Consider the following 17,681-nt stretch of genomic DNA (forward strand, 5'->3'; position numbering starts at 1 on the left):
CCAGGCTGCTGCGGTTTGGGCTCGTGCAGGGTCTCCTCGGGCTCCTGGCCCGTGTGGTCTGACACGCGCTCCTTGGCTTCCTTAGCCCACTTTCAAGGGCTTAGATGAACCAAAGCCTTTAGAAATGGGCTCTCTTGGTCCTTTGCTGCCTTGATGCCTACAGAACAATACTGGAACCCCAAATGTGGCAATAGAAGGAACTCTTCCTGCAGCTTTGCTTTGGATTGCTCTGGCCTACAGCTTGTCTTTGGGAGCGTGTGATAGCGCGAGCAAACAGCCGTGAGACTTTTGCTGGGTGTTCCAGAACCATCTCTCCTTGCTATAGTTAGCACAGGAAATACTTGAGTCGAGAGTGTGGTTCATCTTCATCTTACCCAATTTCAGGACTTCGACATCTAGTTCAAGACATCCCCAAGAGAGATAAGAATTTGGTCTCAGTCCCTCTCTACTGAGCAGAGAAGGGCTAGAGAGTGGGTTTAAACAAGGCCACGAAGTGTTAGTTGCCGCAAAAGGGTGAATCTTGCGCTGACAAAATGCCGAGGTACTTGAATGTATTCCTTATCCAGGTTTCTTGCTGCATGAGCAATTTGTGGCTTAGATTGGGATTTTTCATGGAGTCTAGATTCATTTTTTCTGCTTGTGAATTTTCCTGTGAGCGGTATGAACTCTCTCGTGCTTTGATTACCTCATTCTTTTAACTTCTTCCTGCTCTGTCCTCGCTCCTCCTGTCCAAGCTTTGTGACTATAAATTCCTCCAAGACTGTGGGGTCTTTGACTTCAAGACCCATTGCTGATATCCAATTTCCCTTTTTTGAGAGTGAGAATTTAAAATTTTAAAATTAAAATTTAAAATTTTCCAGCTACCATCTCCCTACATAGATATTTCAGAAAACTAATTTTTGTCAGTGTATTGTTACTATTAGGTTTAAACGACATAGGTGTCAACGGTCTTTAATGACTGAGCTGTTCACTATGGATGTGCTGGTGGTGTTCCGCTCTCTGCTTAGTGACAAGAGCAGGACTGCTGCTGTAGGAGGACGTAGGTCCTGATGATGCAGGAGGTCTCTTCTGAAGGAACATGCGAAGGTGGTGGGTGTTCTTTATTTTACCATGTAATACTCCTGAAGAGTCCTGCTTTTGTTTAGCTTGCTGCTGTGCTCTAAATGGAGTTATGTCAGGTCTTTCATGTACCTCTGAGTGTTTCAACACACATTTCTTCACTCAGTTCAGTGTCAGTTTGGTGGATTGCATAAATTTGTGTGCATCAATTTCTCATAGCTGCTAGTACTCATCAAGGCCCCTTTTATTCTGTTGATGTGATTATTGCAGAGACGTGAAGGCTATTCCATGCTCATCCCATTGTAATTGAGATCTTTGTTATTCGGTGGTTTTCCTCCTTCTCGCAAATGTATGTCTAGACCGTCTGTGCTTCTCTGCAAAATCTCAGTCAGCTTCTCTTCCAGCCTGGAGTCCAGCTTTGACATCTAATGCACAGCGAGTACTGAAAAGTGCCCTCAGAAGGGCAGCTGCCTTTGCTGGCTGTGTTGTGCTACCGCATCCCACCTCCGCACTCATGAAGTCATTCTGATGGAGGAGAAGCCGGAGAAGATGGTGGTGTTTTCTCTGAGGCAATGGCAGTCTTGTCTTTTCTGGTTAGACTCAGTAGCACAGTGTACTAAGGCTAAGGTCCCTGGTTCATGTCTCTGTTAAATCAAGCTGTGCTGGCTGTGTAACATGCAGATCTGATCTGCCAATAAAATGAAAACCTCTCTCTAGATGAATCAGGGCTAAACTTGTCATATCATCAGCTGATTACCTCTCAGTACTACCTGCTCATTTGTATGCAGCTTTTGCAGTGTCGTACACTCAGGGTTATAGCTCATCGGCCTGTGTATCTGTAAGGCACCTTGTACTTCATCTCATTTATGTGAAACAAGTTTCCTTTTTTCGCTCTTGACAGTTAAATTATCCTGAGGAGTCTCTGCTCAGAGACCGGTTGAAGGGTTTTCTATCCAGTGCCATCAGTAGGCTTGGTGGGGCTTGAACTACATCGGCTGTGACAGTGGAGGCAAAACCGAGCTGAGAGAAAACCATGGTTGTGTGGCTTGTATTAATACAGTGTGTTGATAGAAGAAATAGAAGAGAATGGGATGAATAGAGCAGCTACCATCTGTTTGAATTTTGCTCTGACTTTATTTTGATCAAGTCAGTGGGTAACCAAGGCGAGGGGATAAGTGACATGTTAACGGTACGGGCTGGTGCAGGTAAACTGGGATGACTGTGAGCACAGTGAGGGCAGCGAAGGAATACAAAAGGTTTGGCTAAGGAGAGACTAACCATAAGGAGCTAGCATGGCCAACAGAGTCCCCTTGGCAAAGGGCACATGCAGACATCTGTGGGTGATCAGCTGAGGCACAGCCAACGAGAAGCTGGTGGCACTTGGGAAGCAGAAATGTAGAAGGAAACCACTGAGATAATAGGCAAAAAAATTAGTTCGAAGTTTGCAGTGTAATTGGCTGGAAAACCCCCGTCGCACATTGTGCTGTTGCTAAATAACTGCGATCAAGCGTCCACATTCCTTTGCTCTTAGGCTGACCTGCAGCATCTGAGAGCAGTGGACATGGAACAGCAGTGATAGAACTGCAAGTTCAGCCTGGGCTGGGCATCAGTGTTTTTGAGTAGCTCTGTGCTCCTTGACTGTGCTTCTGACCTGTGGAGGAGAGGTCTGGGTATCGCCTGTCCTCTGGGAGCTCTGGCACTTGGGATTTTACCATCCTACTTCATCTGCTTGGGGAAACAGGAGAGTGAGGTTAGAGACACTGCAGCACCTTTAAACTCGGGCTCTTAATTCTGAGTGACACTGTTTTCACTGTGGAACAAGGTGGGATGGAGGGCAGCAGTGCTTCTCTCTGGCTCCATGTTAGCCATTTGCAGTTTGGGTCTTGGGAAGTGCTCGGTACTAATTTTTTGAGCCTGTGGTTTGCAAGCTGAGGGTGAAGCGTTGGTTCAGATTTTAAGACAGATCAGTTTTGGGTATTGGCAGAGACCTGAATAGAGAGAATGATAGATGAACTAACATGCTCTTGGAGCTTTTGAACTAGTTGCAGACTAAATTTTATCATCATATTTCAGCATTTTTTATGTAAATCACCATGTTCTCTCACTGATAATTTACCTGAGAACTTGCTCACTGTTATTTTTTCGACATGGAATGACTGCTGATGCACAAAAGAAGCTTCAGAGTCTTTTCCAAGGGTGTAAGTGCCCCGTTTGTGACTGGTGTTTATGATGTCTGGCACGGACGGACATTTCCATGGTAAGCCTTGGAGTCCCAGAAGTGTTGGGGGAAGAGATCTTGGAAGTCTTGAGCCCAGCCATCTGCTCAAAGCAGGGCTGTTGCCAGTGCTATGTGACATCAGCCGTGGCTTTGACCACCTCCTGGAGTGCAGGAGTAGCTCAGGAGTGCTCTTGCAGCTGCATAGCCTGATGTTAGAATTGTAGGATTGTTTAGGTTGGAAAAGACCCTTAAGATCATTGAGTCCAACTGTAAACCTAATACTGCCAAGACCACCACTAAACCATTTCCCTAAGCACCACATCTACACGTCTTTTAAATACCTCCAGGGATGGTGACTCCACCACTTCCCTGAAGTTGCCACACTCCAGCTCCCAACTTTACATTTGTGTGTTGCCCCAGGACCAAGTCCTGCTCTTTTGCCCAGACAGAAAGGTAGTGTGTGCAAGGAACATCTATGAGGCACTTGTTGTGCTGTACGGGTGAACCATGATGGTCATCTCTTTGTTCATCGTAGTGGGGATTGCATGCTAATTGTACAGCTCCCTCGTGTGTCAGAGCCTCTGCGTGACCATCTCTGGGGGTGCTTACGCATTGAGAAGGACAGTTTGGGCAACTGCCACTCCTGGCTAGTGTCTAAGGTACAGCCTGGTACTAGACAGGCAAGAATCTGGAAACAGAAAGAACCTCAGCACTGTACATTAGCCTGTAATGATGCACAAGGTTAAACCTTGCTTCTTGCACAGCTCCAGCTGCACCGCTCCAAAGCGTTTTGCATTTGGCTGTGCTGAAATTTCCTCCCAGGGAGATTAAATTACTCTTTCTTCATCGTTCTTATCGATCCCCTATTGCTGGCTGTGGATGACAAATGGACTTCTGCCTCCTTCCAGCTCTAGTCGCTCTGGGAGGTACATTGCGGCTTTGTTAATCTTTTCCCCTTTGGGAGGAGATGTATAAAAGCAGTGGGGAAAATCCTGGCTACACAGGTTGGGATATGCTGCTGCATCGGGTAGCAAAGCAGAAGGTTGTTTTGGAGGTCAAAGCCATTCTGCACTTAGGTGCTGAATGGCTGTTACGAGCGTGGCCTTTTATGGCAGCTTGAGCTGGAGAGGGATTTTCTGAAGTTGAGCACCTCTGAAGGAGGGGGACAGTAGACATGATGCCTTGGCATGGAGAGTCTTCCCTGTTGCAGCAAGTCTTCATCTCCTCCCCAAGAGATGCTGGTGTGCTTGCAGTCTGAGAGTGCTTGGCTGCTGGGTTTTGTTGGCTTGGCTTGCCAAGGAGGTGGGTGGCTATTTCATCTCACTGTTTGCCGAGCGTCCACTCTAGACTGTCCATTGGCAAATATCAGCCTGATTGTGATGCTGCAGACTGTGGAGAGATTGTTCTACAAACCTGGGGAAAATGGATGGCTGGGGAAAAGGTGGTCACTTGAGTCGCAGGTCTGTTGGGTACAGGAGAACAAGGACAGCAGCAGGATGTTACAAAAGTCCTGGCAATAGGAGACTGGAGATTGTATTTACCATGTACCAGGGAATGCATGCCTTGACCAAGGACCCCTTCCCCTGTGGGTTGAAATGAGAAAGCTTTTCCCTCTTGGAATATTCATAGGTTTGCTCGCTGATGTAGGCCTTGATGTGTGATAAGGGTTGAGCATACCCTGCCCGGTTGATTCTTAATGTATTTCAGTAAAATCTCAGTCATCCACGGGACCTGAATCCATCAGAGAACCAGGAACTGCTTTTGTGGGGTCTTGTGGGGGTCTCTCAAATAAGGTTGTCCAATAATCCAAATACTGACATAGTGTTTGAGAACTTAGGGTTAAGATAGGTGAAATGGGTATTAGCATTAATGCCTAAGCTGTGATAGCTCACCGATAGGAGCATTCAGAACCAGAGTAGAAGGCTGAGGTGATGGTTGGGACTGGGGTGGAGTTACCTTCTTCCCTGGGCTGCCAGAAGTGGTTTAACTTGGCGTGGTTGGAGACAGTGATCCGGTTCCTATGTGCATCAAAGAAACAAGGCCAAGTTTAAGGCGGGTGCATTTCAATTTTTTTTCAGTTGTAAAAGAGAAGCTAAAGACTCAGGTAGTCCTGGACTTGTAGTCCAACTCTGTTTTCCCCTTTGGCCAGGGGAAAACTGATGTGTGTTAACCCCACTGCTCTTGCAGCAGGTTTAAATTGGTGTCACCTGAAGACGAGGGAAAGGCAGCTGCAGGGAAACAGCAGTATATTGAACTGTTCCTTCTTTCCTTGGCCTTTAACCATTACCCGTCTCTTTCTTTCTCTCCTTTGCTGCCTTCTGTGATGCTTGGATATGCAGAGCGGCAAGGGCTTTTGGAGAATATCTTTCACAAAACCATCCCGAAGGTAGAAACGGCTCAGGTAAGAGAACTGACATGCCTTGTTTATATCTGTATGTGCATGCAGCTATTTATTATGCCTTAAAATGAAAGTGCATTTATTTATCATAAAGTGTTAGAGTGAGATCTCAGCAGCAGAGAGACAGGAGGAGTCACCCTCTGGATCTGTGCAGCCCTTGAGGAGAAAAGGCAGTTTGGTGACTCAAGGGTTGGGTGGGCTGTGGGGACAAGTTCAGTTTTAGTGGACAAGTGCCCTGTCATAAATTCACCCCTAGAGCTGATGTCCTTGGAAGAAGTTTCAGCTGGGAAGTGAAAGACTGCACTGCGCAAGGCTTCTGCACTGGTTTGTCACTCCTAGCTCTTGCTTTCACTGGGGAATAAAAAAAGGTGAGTTAGTGCGTTAACTGATGTGCTTCGTGTATGTGCAGCAATCTGTCTTTGCTGGCAAAGGTAACCTCTGGATTTATTCCCAGGGTTTCCTTCAACAAAGGAGGTTTGCCTTGTGTAGTTGAGGACAGCAGCATGTGCCAGCTAATGTGTTAATTTTTCAGGTGCAGAAATCGCCCCTGTCAGCCTAGGATACGTTTTGCTTGATGGGCAAAAGAGCATGAGAGAAACTCATTTGACTTCTAACGGGGCTGTCTTCTCTGTGAGGAAAGAAAACATTTTGCAGACAATAAATTCACTATAAAACCTATAGAAAATCCCGTGGAATCCACAGAAAATCCTGTGTGAATAAGTAGCAGATTGCTCTCTAGCATTGGACTGTTTTGCAGGGGATAAAGTTATTAAATAGAATGTAATGTAGAGTGAAGTTATCATTTTAGGTAAACTGTAAGTGTGTGTGCTTGTTTAAATCTCTACAGGCAGGAAAGGCCTCTTGCTGAAAGGAAGCCCAATCACACTAGTCTTTGACAGCCAGCTGAATGAGTCCCTGCCTTTTTTTCTTGGCTGTGTTCTAATGACCTTCAAGTTGTCCTTGGCTAAACTGTGCTAACTTTGTGAATGGAAGGGCTTTTAAAACAATGTACTGCTGTGTTCTTTGATTATGCTTTTTTTCAGGCATGAGAAACTCCAGTGATACATCACTTAAAATAGTTGGTCTAAGAACAGCCCATGGTGGTAGGAAGGGGAGGGTAGAAAAAGGCTGGGGTTTAATGCAGCTGAGATAAGGCATCTGCGAGGCAGAAGGGCTTGGATAGACAGCCCAGAGGCAGCCCGGGCAGGTCTGAGGAGGCTTCCCAGAATGGCAAAAGCATCCTTTATCATGACTGTCATGGTACCTGTGGGCTCACGTTCAGGCTGAATAGAGAATCTCTGATGGAGAGGAGGGGAAATGGCAGATCTGTTTGGGTGCCTGAGACCTGGGGAGCCCTGGTCAAAGCCAAGCAGGAGGAGCCCCTCTGATGCCCGCTTACAAAGCTGTTGTTTTACGTAGCTTATGGGGTGCTCTTAGTCGCTCGTTCCTCTCTCTGACTAGTTAAGGAGAACATGGAAACGGAGCTGATGTGACTCCTGGGTAATGTGCCGTTGTCAGGCTCCCCAGACCAGCGCTTAAGCCCCCTCTGTGCTTGTGACATATCGGTAAGCTCTCCAGGGAAGCCCTCTCACACCCACTGGCCCCTTGGTGTATCAGGCTTGGGGTCGTATTTGAATCCAAGCGAATTTAGTTGCCGCAGGTAAGAATCAAGCAGCGAGAGGTACAGATGGATGTACCACAATCCTTGTGGGATCCTTAAGTATTGACTTGGAAATAAAGTTCCCTAGAAATTACTCTTAATGTTTATAGAAAAGGCGGGGGGGGGGAAATCGTTTTTAAGTCATCTTTTGAAATTCTGCAGTGTGTAATTTAACATAGCCTGTAACATTTCTTTATAAATAACCATGGTAGGAAGGTTGCTATCCCATAAAAATGTTTAGAGTTGAAAATTTGGCTCCCTTTTGTTTGTCTCAGTAGTCCAATAACAGAGAAGTCAACTCTTCCTGCAGAAATTCTGTAGTATCAGTACTGCTTTTGCAAGTTTCTGAACGCTTTACCTTTGGCTCAGCAGAGTGCTTAAGCTGTTTGATTAGCTTTGACCCAGTGACTCCAGAGAAGCAAATGAAGCTCCTCTTCTACATAGGTTGAAGATGTAGCACATATATGGAAGTACCTGAATCTGTTCAAACTCATCAGCTGGCCCGAAGAGAGCAGGGAGAGGTGGTGTTACGGCTGTACAGACCCACTAGTATCCTGTAGTTAAATTCCTACTTGCATGTGTTGGTGGCTTAGGTCCAGAAAGCTCGGCACACTGAAGAATTGAGTCCTCGGTGTGTGTACGTCCCTGTTCATAGCACTCCAGGCTTTCCCCGTGAGTGTCTTTACCTAGTGGGATAGGCCTGCTAACCCCGGCTGTATATGGGGGTGCTCCGGGCACTGCCAGCAGACTGCAGCTGGGGCAAAGGCTCTAGTCTACATGTGACTGGAAGGAGGCAGGCCGTGACTTCAGTAGTTCATAGTCCAGAAAAAAAGGGTTTAAGAAAGTTTTGAAATCATTGATAGATGCAGTGAGGGAAAGGGGTTGTGGTCTTTGAGTAGCAGGAAGGTGGCAGAGCCCTCAGTGGGACAGTGGAGGCATAAATGGAGGAGGGAAGGGCAGGATCCTCCTCTTCTGCAGATCCAGGAGCTAGAACCTGGCAGAGGACAATCCTGATGCACAAAAGGAGGTGGGTGTGAATCTTGGCGATGACCGTTCTCTTGCTGCTCTATCTGCTAGTTCAGCTCCTCGGCAGTAGGATGGAGCTCTGTAACTCCTCGGGCAGACACAGGAGACCCACCATCTGGTTGGAGATGCCAAGTGTGCAGAGACTGCCCCAGTGTACTCCATTTCTGCTGCACTTGTTCTCTGAGGATCGTCCATTTTGGTTTGACTTTTTTATCTTTGGAGTCCCTTGACTCCAAGGTAAGGAGATGGTATAACGGCTTTTGCATCCCACCTCTTCTTCACAATTCCACAACTGATCAAAGAGCTTATTCTTTGGTGGTAACTTTTACACCCCAGAGTCTACTTCTGGTGGCTCCTCTGGAGAGCTTGTGTGTATGCGTGTGGCAGAATGGCTTTGAGAAATTGTGGAGTGGTAATGGAGAACTACAGAGGGACTGCAGATCAGCAGGATGGGCCAGCTGCCATGTCCGAGCATTTTGATGAGGGTGAGTTATTTGCAAGGCTTTGTTCACCTTCTGTTTTGAATAAAATTGCACTCTGTCCATGCTCTGCTTCCTTCACGAGGGAGGTGGGTATGGAATTGAACAGCAGCAGGAGGTGGAGCGGATTGCAGGGTACTGCAGGGTATACATGTAAGCAAGAAAATGTGAGAGTATTTGTTGTTGGTTACAACTTCTGATTCTTCATGACATGAGGCCTGAGAACTTCATGGCTCAGAAATATTGTGTGACTATCCCTATGCAACTCTTCGATGTCTTATTCTGGAGGAGGCTGTTCCAGGTGACTGAGGAGGTACATTTACCTCTTCTCTGTCGCTTGGCTTGGAGTGCACTGACCATATTCTTGTGGTTACAGCAGGGATAATGGCAATACAGATTTTTCTTCTCTTTGTTTCCCTTTTGGAACAGGGCAGCTGCCTGGTGACAGAGTACGAGTTTCTGGCAGAGGATGAAGGGATTTTCCCCTTGGGATCACTCAGATTTTTTTTTTTTTTTTTTCTCCCAGTCTTTGAGATATTCTGAGGAATTGGAAAAAAGGGAGGGTTGGACTCTACTGCTGGCAGGACACAGGTCTGTTATGGGAGCTGATGCTGAGGTGGTAACGCATCTCCTGCTCTCTTCCTGCCTCTGTTCATTGCTGGCTTATTCGTGCAGGCTGGAGGTCTGGGAAGGTCCCCAGGAAGAGCACTCTCCCATGTTCAGTGTTCATTCTGACTGCAAGGCTGTTGCCAGAGTCCTTGCTGACTCTTGTAGCTTTCTGGTACCTTCCAAAGACTTTCTATCTTGACTATGGCATGGTTTTACTGTAGGGGTGGGTGTCTCTTGGGACAGACCTAGAAGAAAGACAGGGAAAAGGTTTGAAATGTTGTGAAAAGGACGTGTAAAAAGGCTGCAGAGCGCAAAACACAGAAGAAATAATCACTTGGAGTCTCACCAGAGCTCATGGGATAAGGAGTTTTGGACATTCCCAGAGCCCCCTTCTCCCAGCTTAGGTGTCAGAGGCCCCCCACTGAGATTTCTTTATCTCCATGTGCTGGGACTGTGAGAGGAAAAAGACATCCAGGGCATGGGGTAATGAAATTAGAAATGGCAGCAAGCAGAGCATTTGAGAAACTTCCTGCCTCGGGAGGCAGTGCTGCATCCCGGTGAGACGGGATTCAGACACAAGGATCCTTTGCTGAGGGAAGGAAGGGAGCTGTGCTGGGTTTTTTTCCCGAACTTTTTTATCAGGCAGTTTGTATTTTGCTTGCTTGGGTTGTTTGGAGGGCACCCACTGCTGCTGGAGTGCTGGGGCCGTCGCGGTGGGATGCAGCGCTGGTCTGCCTGCGGCAGGCTGCTGCTGTGGGCACACCGCCTGAAAGGCTCTGGAAGCAAGAGAGCGGGGACCATCCCAGCAAGTGTAAGGTGTGCTTGGTGCTGCAGAGGTGATGGGCTTTGGGCCAGAGCTGCCTGGCAGGTCTTGACCCAAACTCGCTGTGGTTCCTGCAGAAACAGCATGGCTACTCTGCCCGGTTTGCATCAGTGCAAACCAGAGGGGACAGTTACCCGAAACTGGAAGAAGCTTTTTTTTAAGCTCAGAAGAAGTAATCTTCACTTCTTTCCTTTGGTTTTGGATCATGTTTCAGCCATCAGTGTAAACCCTGAGTGAGAAGAGGGCACTTGTGAGCTTCCCTGAGCCAAGTGGCAACGGGTGGTGGTGGCAGGAGAAAATCATGTTTCCTGAAGCTACTGTGCCACGGGCAGAGACTGCACTGAAGCAACCACTTGCGTTTGCAGAGAGGCCGTGAGCGCGTGTGGAGGGCAGCAGCCGCGCGGCAGAGCGGGTTCCTGATGCTGCCGGCAGCTGACTTGGGGCTTGAGGAACTCCAGCACGAGGCTTTGCAGGTGCTTCAGCCCAAGCAAGTGACCTGTGAGCTGTGCTTTTAGCGAAGCTATGAAGTAAAGCTGCAGCTGTACAGCGCTCCAGGAGGGACCTTCAGTTTGCCAGTGTTCAGACTGTGGAGCTGCCAGTGGAGCTGGCTGCAGGGTAAGCACCAAGTCTGCCTTTTTCTCTAGAGGGTGTTCACCCTGTCCCCAGGACGGACCCCAGCAGCGTGTCTGGCCCAGCTCTCTCGGCGCATCCCTGTGCGGATGTGGTAGGGCTGGCCTTGAGCAACGGAGGTGGCCCTTGCTGCGGAGAGAAAGAAAAAGAAAGAAAAAAGATGAAAAGAAGAGAAAAAAAGAAAGGAAAAGAAAAAAACAGGAGAAAAAAAAGAAAAGAAAAAGCCCTTGCTGCGGAGGGGGTTGTAGGCAGCCTGAGTTCAGGGCAGAGTGGGGATGTGAAATCTTGTCTCTGAGGGTTTCAGGCTGCTTCAAGGATCGGCCAGCACACGTATGCTGTGGGTGTATCCTAAAATTTGCCACGAAATATGTTGTTTGCTTATAAAGTGAATAAAAACATAGGTCACAGTGTTACCATGGAAATGGTACCCTTGGAATGGGTCGTGTCTCACAGTAACAATGTCATCTATTCGCATTAGTGTTACATGCCAGACTAAAAGGTTACTCATCTATGAGGCACAATGTCAACAGCGTCTTCAGTATGTTTGTTTTCTAGGCCCATTTCAGCGCAGAAGACTAATTGGAACCATTTTGTCATAGTTAAGTGACCTTCTGTTTTCTCAGAGCAGCTCCCTTACGGAAGCAGCCCTTGCCTTTTCTCCGTAGCTTTGCAGAGGAGTGCGTGACGTTCCTTCCTCGGGAGCGGTAGGGTCAGGGTGCCCGGTAAAGTCACGGTGGGGCTGGCTTGGTCAGGCTTTGGGTAATGCCGTAGCGAACGTTGTACATGACATTCGCTCACTAGACTCTGAAGATACTGCACGGCTGAAATGCCACTGTGACCTTTTTTTAATTGCTGTATCTCCATTTTTATCTCCCTGCCTCATGCTTCAATATTTTTGAGCACATTTCCTGGATTTTGCCGTGCCTATGCCTTGCCTGCGTTTCAAGCCCGCAGCCCAGCGAGGTCAGCTGCCAGCCCGTCTCTGCGCTGGCGGGGTCACGTTGCGGCACGTTCGCCGTGCGAAGGACAGAGCTGGCATGGTAGGGAGCTTTGCGTTTCGGCTCCGAGGCACGCTCAGGGAGGCAGCGGAGCAGAACAGGACCTGACAGCCTCTTAGCACACCTGAGGGGCAGTGGCAGGCATACGGGACGTCTCAGAACTGAAATGTCGAGGGAGCCTGCTCAGCTCTGCTGTTTGGAAAGATGTGACTGTTGTTGCAACGCCCTGGGCTCTAGCCAGTGCACCTGTCTGCTCTCCTCACTGAGAGCATCACCTGGACTCCTACTGGTGTAAAATAAAAAAAGCATTAAGTTCATCCCTGCTGCCACAAACAATGCTGCGAGTCCATATACTGTAAAGCTAAAATCTTTCCATTTATCTTCAGTGGCTGAGACAGTTCTTTCATTTAAAGTTGGAACCGTAAACATCAGATCCAGAGAGGTCCAGCTGAGGTGGAGCAGGGAGGAGAGAACTGTTTCTCTGAAATTTATTTTTCTGAGATGATGGATTTTTTTTTTTTAATAGGGTTTATCTGCATTACTCTTTGCCACTTCGCTTCTGATGCTGGAGCTGAGGTTTTAAATCTAAGGTGCTTTAATCATCAGTTTGGCTGCTACGTACAGTAATAAATTTGGGACTTTTTTTTTTTTTAAGCTTCTGTCTATGCCTTGTGGCTATGTTCTGCCTTGATTTATAAACTTCTCATCTCATGGGGTTACAAGGCAGCCTACATCAGATAGGAGTTTGGCTCGGCGAGTTCCTCCGCTGCTGTGAATGGGCATCAGTCAGCTGAGGCGTATCCCAGCGTGTTACCTCCTCTGGAGAAAAGTTGTGACGGCGAAAGAAAATGTGAAAATCCTTCCATGGTTAGTAACCTGGGTCAGAGCAAGTGCTTAAGTTAGAGTTACTGAATGAGAAAAAATGTATTGTAGGTATCTAATAGTAATAAGTACCTAATTATCAGCAACTACATGTATCGAGAATGTGGATTCTTTCTTTCCCCAAGACACTGCAAATTAACCAGTACAGATTATCATTGCTGTCGGCGGTCGTGTCTTTGATACGCGTGCCCAATGACTGCGTTGGGCAGTATTGTGTGGAAAGAAATGTCAGAGAGGAGCAACTGAAGCCAATGAGATGTGTTCAAGTAAAGAACAAGGCGGGTGGGAAGGGGATTTGCCCCCAGGACTGGACTGTCGAGCCCCCAGGCTCTGGACAGGCTGTTAGACTTAGCCCAGGTGGACAGGGAAGTGATGAAGGTACGACTTGGATGTTTCTGTTACCAGTAGACACGTGAGCTACAGATCAAGCATGTTGGTCCTCTTCCCTTCATCTTGGTGTTAAGTATCTCAGTCACAATAAATCTATGTACAGCACAAATCTAGGTGAAAGAAATCCATTTGAGGAACCTGGTTTGTCTGCTCCAGGGAAGCTTTGCAGCTGTGTAAGACAGAGGTGTTGCTGATGAAAGCAAGTGGGAGAGCAGAGCTTGTTACCAGGTCAGCTTCGCCGGAGTGGCTGGAGAGCAGCGCGCGGTGCCGGGCTTCCCGAGCCACGCGGGCCTGGGCTGGCCTGGCAGTTTGAGGGAGCAGCTGGTTGTGGGAGAGGTGGCAAGAGCAACGTGCAAATGAACTGAAACGGAGCAGCAGTAACCAGGCAGAGGGTGTTAACAGCAGTCTGCTTCAGCTGACTCGTAGAAAGCAATTCCAGTCATTCCTGAAGTCCCTTGTTACTGTTTCTTGGTTCTCTTCACTGAATATCCCTGTGGCTTAGATTTAATTCGGCATTGATTTCTGGACCAGCTTGACTTCTTTCCTAGCAGAAGCAAACTATTAACCTAAAACGCCGTAGTGGAAGCAGGTGCGGTGCTTTGGTACCTGAATCCAGCTCACTGCAAGCACGGACAAGAGATCTGCTCACTGGTAACATCCCTGGGCTGCTGGTGTATGCGAACACACGTGTGTGTGAGTGCTAGTGCAGACTTGCTCCCTGAAATGGTGCAGGTTTGTTTTTAGAAGCCAATAATTCATTACGATGGATGTTTGAATCTCTTTTCCTTCCATAGTAATTTTTTTTCTATAGATAAGTTCTTTATTAACTAGAAGTCTTGAATAAAGCTTCCCACTCCCTTTGCATATGAAGTTGCTTCTCCAGTGTGTAGTTCTGAAGGTGCTAAACTGAATGAAAAGAAATAATTATCCAATTGTTTGACAAAGAGAAAACATACTGTGTCGGTGTGGTGGCAGGCCTTTGTAGTGTAGACCATGAAAACTCCTAGAGAAGTACAAGTGAAAACAGTTTGAGTAAGGGACAAGTAAGGTAGGAAGAAGGGATTATCCTCACATTTTGCATGCTACATCAGACAGGTAGTTTATGTCAAATATACCTGGTCAAGAATTGTAACCCTGCCATGATTCCTGTGCAAATTTGACTCTTACTTGAAACTGCTCATGTCCCACTTACATGTCTGTAAATTTTATGGGACCGAACAGACCTTAGTGCTTGTAAAACAGAGACTGGAATTGGTCTTTCTGCACTTGTGATCATCAGTGTTTTCAGACATACTGTACTTTGGGCACTCCATTTTTGCATTTACCCCCAGATACCAGAGTTCAGAAGCTCTCAGATGGCTGAATTGCGGCGCTGTGAGTGCATGGGGAAGGGTGCACAGTCCTGTCGGTTTGCTCTGATGAGGCCATACATCTGCCGTAGCAGTAGTCCTTTCAGGAGGAACAGGGGCAGCTCTCAGCCACTATTTTGTGGTGTCTCCAGAAATATGTAGCGTCGCTGTGCCCACACAGATTAGTAAGTTTGACAGGTTGAGAAGAGTACTTAGAACTAGCCTTTGTTTTTAATTTTAAAAATTGTGTGCTTGGCACTATTGGCCAGCACAGATCTTGGTAGATCTTGAAGATACATTTGGTGGTGGTTTCCCAAGACATGCCCACTCTAGAACACAGTTAGTCTTGGAACTGGAGAGGATCTGAGTAGCTGGAGAACGGATGTGGTGGCCTGCTGCCTCTTGAGGGGTGACAAGTGGTTGGAACTTTGGAGCCTGTGAACACTTTTGGCACTGGTTGATCCATGACACCATGTCCTGCAGCTGGTAGAACTCAGCGGACAAGCTGCTGAATGACAGCTGGTGCAGCAGCTTCTTCCACTTGAATGGCTTGCAGTTGTTCTGGTGATGGCCCTTGTAGTCCATCACGCTCTCCTCCTGGAGGAGGTGCGGATGGCCGTGCTGTCTCTCTGTAGCAGCCCATGGGTGAAGTAGACCACTGCCCGCCTTTCATATTTTACCTGGACCATATCAGTGAGGTGCATGATTCCTCACTATACCTAGGTAGGTGTTTTGGACTTCATGTGAAGTCTGGAAAGAGCATCAGCTATAGATTCAAGAGGCATAGCTCTTTCTTTAGGACTCCTACAGGCTCCTTCTCCTGGTGAGCTGAAGGGGTCCCACAGCTGCCAGCTGCAGTATGCAGAGACTGTGAGGTCTCACTAGGAGACAAGTGAAACGAACCTGAGTCGTGTCAGCCTGAACAGTCCTGACAGTCATGTCTTGAGTGGCCAGAGACGTATTTATCTCCTAGTGATGCTGGAGGAAGTTGTATCTCAAGCAGAAAAATGAGGTGAGCATGACACACTGTATTGGTACCAGCTAAATTCAGTTCAGTCTCGGCTGCAAACAGAGCAGGGGAAGAGGCCCTTGGCAGCGTGAGCACAGTCCAGGATGGGCGTCAGATTCAAAAGCTGAACGTGTACATCCTCGGCTTGGGAGGGCTCTTTTCAGAGGGGCACAGGAGCACTTCATGGGAAGCAGAATGTGGCAGCAGTGAAAGGTCCATGTTGCACACGTACAACGTCAGACTTGTCCTGAGATCGGTCTCTTCCTCTTCCATCTCTTCGTGGCCCACTGCAAGGTAGCCAAGCCTCAGATTGTTGCTGAGTTCTTCCAGGTCATGGCTCAGTAGCTAAATGAAAGATGTTAATTACTTATCTAGTGAAGCAAAGGGTTGGGTTTGCGTTCTGTCTATGCTGGACACCAATGATTTTATTTTTCTGGGGTAGTAGTCACATGAATAATGCATTCCCTGCTGAGCCTTTTTAACAGTCCCCGAGCTGCTTCCCATCTGAAGGGAAGTGTAAGAGGTAATTAACAGCCACTTGAAAAAAGGATTAGCAGGTGGGTGGGAGCTACTGTTGGGTTCATGCATGGAATTGCCATGGAAATGCTGAGATTTCCTGGCACTTCATCCAGTGTGTGGGCTCCAAAGATAGTTGCGCTCATGGGCCTCTCTCCTTTCGATCTTCCTACCCTACAAAGGGAGTGGCTGTATTTTCCTTCAGGACAGCTTCCGCAGGCTGCGCTGTCGCCATCGGCACACGCGATGAGGCCTGCTAACCAGGGATGCTGCAGAGAGTGGGACGCTGTGCCGCAGCTGGCGGCTGAAGTCTCTTTGCATTTCTTTCATATCAGACCAACTGGCAGAAAATCAGGGGGGGAGAAAAACCCAAACCCTGATGGTTTACCCCTTCAATTCTAAAAAATAATAACTTGATGCACAAAACACTCAGAGTTTGTCGCTTCTTAGGGGAGTTGGTGCTGGTCCTCATCCTGCATACTTTCACCAGCTCAGTAGCCCTTGCATTGCCAAACTCACTGAAGCAGATGGGACTGTGCAGCTGAGCAAGGGCTGTTTTGCACATAAGCATTTGCAGGCTGTGCTCCAAGAGCTGCATTTGCTTCTGGTCTCGTTTGCTGGCCAGTTGCATGCTTAAAATATTGGGCTTATCTGTGAGAAATGTCTCTCATTTCAGTACCAGCTCTGGAGGTTTACAAGGCTGTGGGCACGTGTTCATTTGAAAAGGTTCCCGGGGGAACCTGCCATATCGTGCCCTCCCTTCCCCTTTCTGCACCAGTAACAGCCAGCCTCCTGAATTTGTCGGTGTCTGGGGTGCTTTGGTTTTAAGGAAAGTGTGCCATTTGTTTCAGATCACCTGTTAGCAGACTCCTACATTGGGCAGGAGGACTCCCCGGAGATGCAGCAGGCGGCACAGAACAAGCGCAGGCTCTCCGTCATCTCAGACGGCAAGTTTGAGAGGAGCTTCTCCGAGGAGCAGGCAGAGAAGATGCCAAGCGAAGGACCGAAGCCACGAGTCTACACGATCTCTGGCGAGAGGCCGATGCTGTCGGACCACGAGAACGAAAGTATGGAACTGGTGGTGATGAAGGGGGCTGCCCAAGAGGAATGCCAGCACGGCCACCACGTGCACAGCGCTGGCGGCTCTCACGGCGTTGGCAGGCATTGCAAGGGCTGGCCAGGCAGCCGGCAGGGCTCCAAGGAGTGCCCAAACTGCACCCGGCTGGCTGCCCCTTCCCAGCATTCCTTTGACCTGGAGCAGCATCAGTCCGGCGAGACCGGGTGGCACAGAAAAAGGCTGGAGAGGATGTATAGCGTTGATCGGGTGTCAGGTAAGTAAGGGTGGGTGCTGGGTGCTGGAAGGACACAAAGGGACTCATCAGCACAGGGGTGTGAAGGGTGACACCCATCTCATCCCAGCATGGAAGTTTTGTTGCCGTGTGCCTCGAGGTGGGTCCTGGAGTGTTTCCCCTTCGGCACGTTGCCGGTACCTTGCACCAGCGTTCATGGAAAGGGATTGTCCAAGGAGTCGTCTGAAATAAGCTGAGCTCAGTTTGAGGCCAGCTTGTCCAGGCTCCACTGTCTCTGCTTCTAGCTTGTAAGCAGCAGGTGACCTGCGTGGTTTTCATGACAGCG

At 48.1% G+C, this 17,681-nt stretch overlaps 1 protein-coding gene across 1 annotated transcript in view; it reads left to right on the forward strand.

The window, feature by feature from the left end:
* Window positions 1-5,616: 5,616 nt before the first annotated feature.
* Window positions 5,617-17,681, forward strand: part of NSMF (NMDA receptor synaptonuclear signaling and neuronal migration factor) — a gene marked incomplete at both ends in the record, with an annotated part of 33,545 nt that continues 21,480 nt past the window's right edge. The window contains 2 exons of the mRNA XM_010290973.1: window positions 5,617-5,678; window positions 16,898-17,377. Of these exons, the coding sequence (XP_010289275.1) occupies window positions 5,617-5,678; window positions 16,898-17,377 (542 nt within the window). The remainder of the gene's footprint in view (window positions 5,679-16,897; window positions 17,378-17,681) is intronic.

The sequence above is a fragment of the Phaethon lepturus genome, unplaced genomic scaffold, assembly GCF_000687285.1.
Source record: "Phaethon lepturus isolate BGI_N335 unplaced genomic scaffold, ASM68728v1 scaffold28657, whole genome shotgun sequence".
Lineage (NCBI taxonomy): Eukaryota > Metazoa > Chordata > Aves > Phaethontiformes > Phaethontidae > Phaethon > Phaethon lepturus.